General features: G+C 37.0%; 1 protein-coding gene across 1 annotated transcript; it reads left to right on the forward strand.

Annotated features, from left to right (window-relative positions):
- Positions 1-3,762, forward strand: LOC140229117 (uncharacterized). The gene is made up of 5 exons (XM_072309383.1): positions 1-248; positions 853-935; positions 1,398-1,422; positions 2,982-3,085; positions 3,584-3,762. The coding sequence occupies exons 1-5, from the start codon at positions 1-3 to the stop codon at positions 3,760-3,762; spliced, it is 639 nt and encodes a 212-aa protein (XP_072165484.1).

Genomic DNA, 3,762 nt, shown 5'->3' on the forward strand with positions numbered 1-3,762 from the left:
ATGTCCAATAGAAATAAAAGCTATCTAATGACCGGCGCCACGTCCTCGAGAAATGGCGCCACATCAGACGTGACGTCTGCATCACCTTCACGCCATGGTGATATGGGCGTGGCTACGAGTCACCTCCTCTCATTGGAGCAGGGGGATCACGTGACAGACACAGACAGGTCACTGTTGGAGCAATTTACGGAGCAGGAGATCCGAGATTTGAAAGCCGTATTTAACGTGTTTGACAAAGAGCAAAGAGGGTAAATGCGGCATCGTAATTATTTTCAACTGCTGTTATTAGAGGCTGAGTATACATGTAAATACCAACACTGATAGTGAAAAGAAAAATGCCTATGTGCAGGAAGTGTATTTGATGCACATCTATAAATCTCAATTTCAATATCACATTCCACTTGTTATTGTTAAAGAAAAAATGCATCGAGAAAAAAATCCCGACGCCAACCTTACAGTGTTACATTGGAGAATCCTAGATTTAAGTAAACTTGTAGGTAGTTTGTTTTCCCCCCAGCGGTCACAACGAGTAGGCCCCTACATGTATTTTGTTATGGTTGGTCTTTTCGCAGCCAAAGGTGTTGTCGTGCGTAGTGTGTCGGAGGAGAGGGGTGGGGGCTGTGTTGCAATTCGTCTTCCAGTTTTGCTGATTGCGAATTGGGCACAAATAAATACATTAGTTATAAACTTGATATAAAAAGCGACCCACACGATGAACTAACTAGAAAATGATGATGATATTTGCTATCATAATATTACGGAAACTAAAAATAGATCTCTATTTTTTATCTTGCATTGTGAGTAGTAAAATCATTTTTTTTTTTTTTTTTTTTACTTTTTGTCTCCTCTAAGGTACATTGATGCCTTTGAGCTGCGGCGAGCTCTCCGCGTGCTAGGTTTCAAGCTGTCACACAGGGAGACTGATGAAGCGATAGGTGAGTTATACCACGGTAACAGGTCATACACAAAGCTGATTAATCGCTACCTTCATGGCTGCTACCGTATGAAATATGTTATTTTCTTCAATGCGCTTATTGTATATAGGGGCTGTTGAAACGAGGCTCTGCAATGCAGTGATACAACACATCATGACTTTTCGGGAATAAAATAATCTCCCATAATGAAATTTTCCAGAGAAATCATAGAAGAGCTTATCTAAGTTTTCTTCATTATTAACCACCTAAGGCAGGAATATTCTCTCCATTACAAGATGCCAACGGCTGATGCCGGCACTTAGTTTTTTTCAGTGAACTAAAATGATGAATAAAAATTGTGTTTAATTTTGAGTTATTATTAATTGATGAAATAAAATGTGTTTAATTTAGAGATAATATTCCGATTGAAGCACTTCACCTTTAACCCAAAGTGATTTTTTTTTTTCATTGTCTTCTTCGCAGTGGACCTCGGCCGAGGGATAATCGGGTACGTGCCTCCAGACGTCACAGTTTTGATTTTATAGAAGGAAAACGAAACTCATGAATAATGGGTTTCGATCCTCATAATATTTGCATGAATACATGCAGATATTATGCGAATCGAAAGAAAGTACTGTAGCAATACAACAGTGAAGTTTGAGAAAAATCGGATAAATTTGTAAAGTTTCGGTACTGCCATCTCTGGATGAGAAGACTGCACTATTTTGTGATGCTACGCATGAACAAAGATATAGAGAAATGTAATTTAACATATTTTCACTTTTCTAGTATCATGAAAGAACATTTTGACTTACCTCATTCAGAAAGCAGGGGGAATAGTAATGCCCTTAACAAATATCAGTGGCAAGTCGAGGGATTGTGTATATACTTTCCATTAAAAAGAGAATTATGAAATAATTATTGTAGAATTCTTTTTATATATCCTTTTTATAGTTATCCATGGGTGACGTCACGAACTTTAGCAGTCTTCTCATTCAGCCATGGCGGCACCGAAACTCAAAACTTTGCAATGGATTGCCCGATTTTCTTAAAACCTCCCATGATAATACTGCTGCATTTACTCAATCTGCATGTGTATTTGAGTTTCATTCTTGTTTAATTGTAAGAGTGCAAATAATCTGTTTAGAACCCTACATCGGAAAAAACTTCACCAATAGCGTAACTGAGATGGGAATACCACTCAGGTTAAACTTGTCGTCTGTGATTACATTGAATGATGTCTACTTAAGTAGAATTAACTAATCTTGAAAGTAACGTCAAGATTATCTATTCGGCAAAGACTATCCCCTCTGAGGGAGAAAAGTACCGGGCAACATCACTAATGAATGACGTTTAACTCAGGGCTCGACATTAGCGATGGCTCTGGTGGTGGTGGTTCTAGGCCACTAAAAATTGATGTCGGGTCACCAAATTTCCAAAAAGGCTATCTCCTACCATGGTCACGCGATTTCCGTTTCTTTCGGAACAATAGAATTTTAAATTTTCATATTGTCAAAATTTCATATATTTTAATGGTCCGAACAGGCCACCAGACTATATATATATATATATATATATATATATATATATATATATATATATATATATATACTGTATATATATATATATATATATATATATATATATACTGTATATATATATATATATATATATATATATATATATATATATACTGTATATATATATATATATATGATATATATATATATATATATATATATGTATGTATATTAAGTTGTGTCCAGCCCTAAAGTGCTGAACTTGTATTACGTTCTAGCTTGTGAGACTTCAAGTACGCCATTCCGTATTGATTGATTTAGCAAAGGGTGTATCAATACATTCATCCCACAAATCTTTTAACATTCTATTCAAATAAATTCAGGAATATTAGGCCTTGGTAACCTACCAAATGAAAGAAACAACATAAATTCATATTTTTCACATTACACCTTTTACTAAAATACGTCAGAGGTGCCAATGTGCTATCGATTACATTTTTGTGATGCAACTTTGCTACGCTAAATGTGTCCTCACTTTGTATGGCAGGGAAATTAATTTCAAGGATTTCTTGGATCTGGTAGCACACCGGCAAGGAGACAGTCGGGACATCTACGCCGAGATAAACCAGGGATTCGATATGATGGACTATGGTGAGATTCATACTACTTAGTCAATCACTGTTACTCAATCCTACATGATAACTGGAAAATACATTCCCAGACATACATTTCTGTTCAGATGACTCTGCCTCCTCAGGGAAAGTTGTCCGGGTATAGGATACGATAAAGTCACAGTCATTGACAATGATTCATATCTTTGGGTGAAACAATTCTTAATTATGGCTCACGGAAGATTTGGTACAGTTCCACCCATCAACCAATCTCTTCATTAATTGTTACGTACAGCAATAACTCCAGTGATGCAGCGACAAATATCTTTTTTCGTCAACGTTCTCTTCTTTTCTTCTCCTTTATTTATTTTTTTTTTCATCCTCTTTATCTCTTTGTTTCCGTCGAATCTTCTAAATGTTCTTGCTTTCGAGACCCTCATCTCTCCATTACAATTAATTTATTAATGAATTTTTATTTTTTTTTATTCTTGTAATGATTACTCGCGTTCTCGCGAATCCTTCGCCTTACTCCCGGCAGGCAAGAAGGGCTGCTTGACGGTCGAGGACCTGAAGCTGGTTGCTAAGGAAGTGGGGGTAAAGGTCAGCGACACCATGCTCCGGGAGATGGTGGAGGAGGCAGACATGACGGGGGACAACAAGATCAACCGGGACGAGTTCGTCGCTGTTATGCTGCAGACCAATATGTACAAAGAGTGA

The sequence above is a fragment of the Diadema setosum genome, chromosome 5, assembly GCF_964275005.1.
Source record: "Diadema setosum chromosome 5, eeDiaSeto1, whole genome shotgun sequence".
Lineage (NCBI taxonomy): Eukaryota > Metazoa > Echinodermata > Echinoidea > Diadematoida > Diadematidae > Diadema > Diadema setosum.

Bases quoted from the DNA above. Each gene is read 5' to 3' on its own strand.
- LOC140229117 (XM_072309383.1), top strand. From the start codon at position 1: ATGTCCAATAGAAATAAAAGCTATCTAATGACCGGCGCCACGTCCTCG. The intron at 249-852 runs GTAAATGCGGCA...GTCTCCTCTAAG, and splicing joins TTTGACAAAGAGCAAAGAGG to GTACATTGATGCCTTTGAGC. The intron at 936-1,397 runs GTGAGTTATACC...TCTTCTTCGCAG, and splicing joins GGAGACTGATGAAGCGATAG to TGGACCTCGGCCGAGGGATA.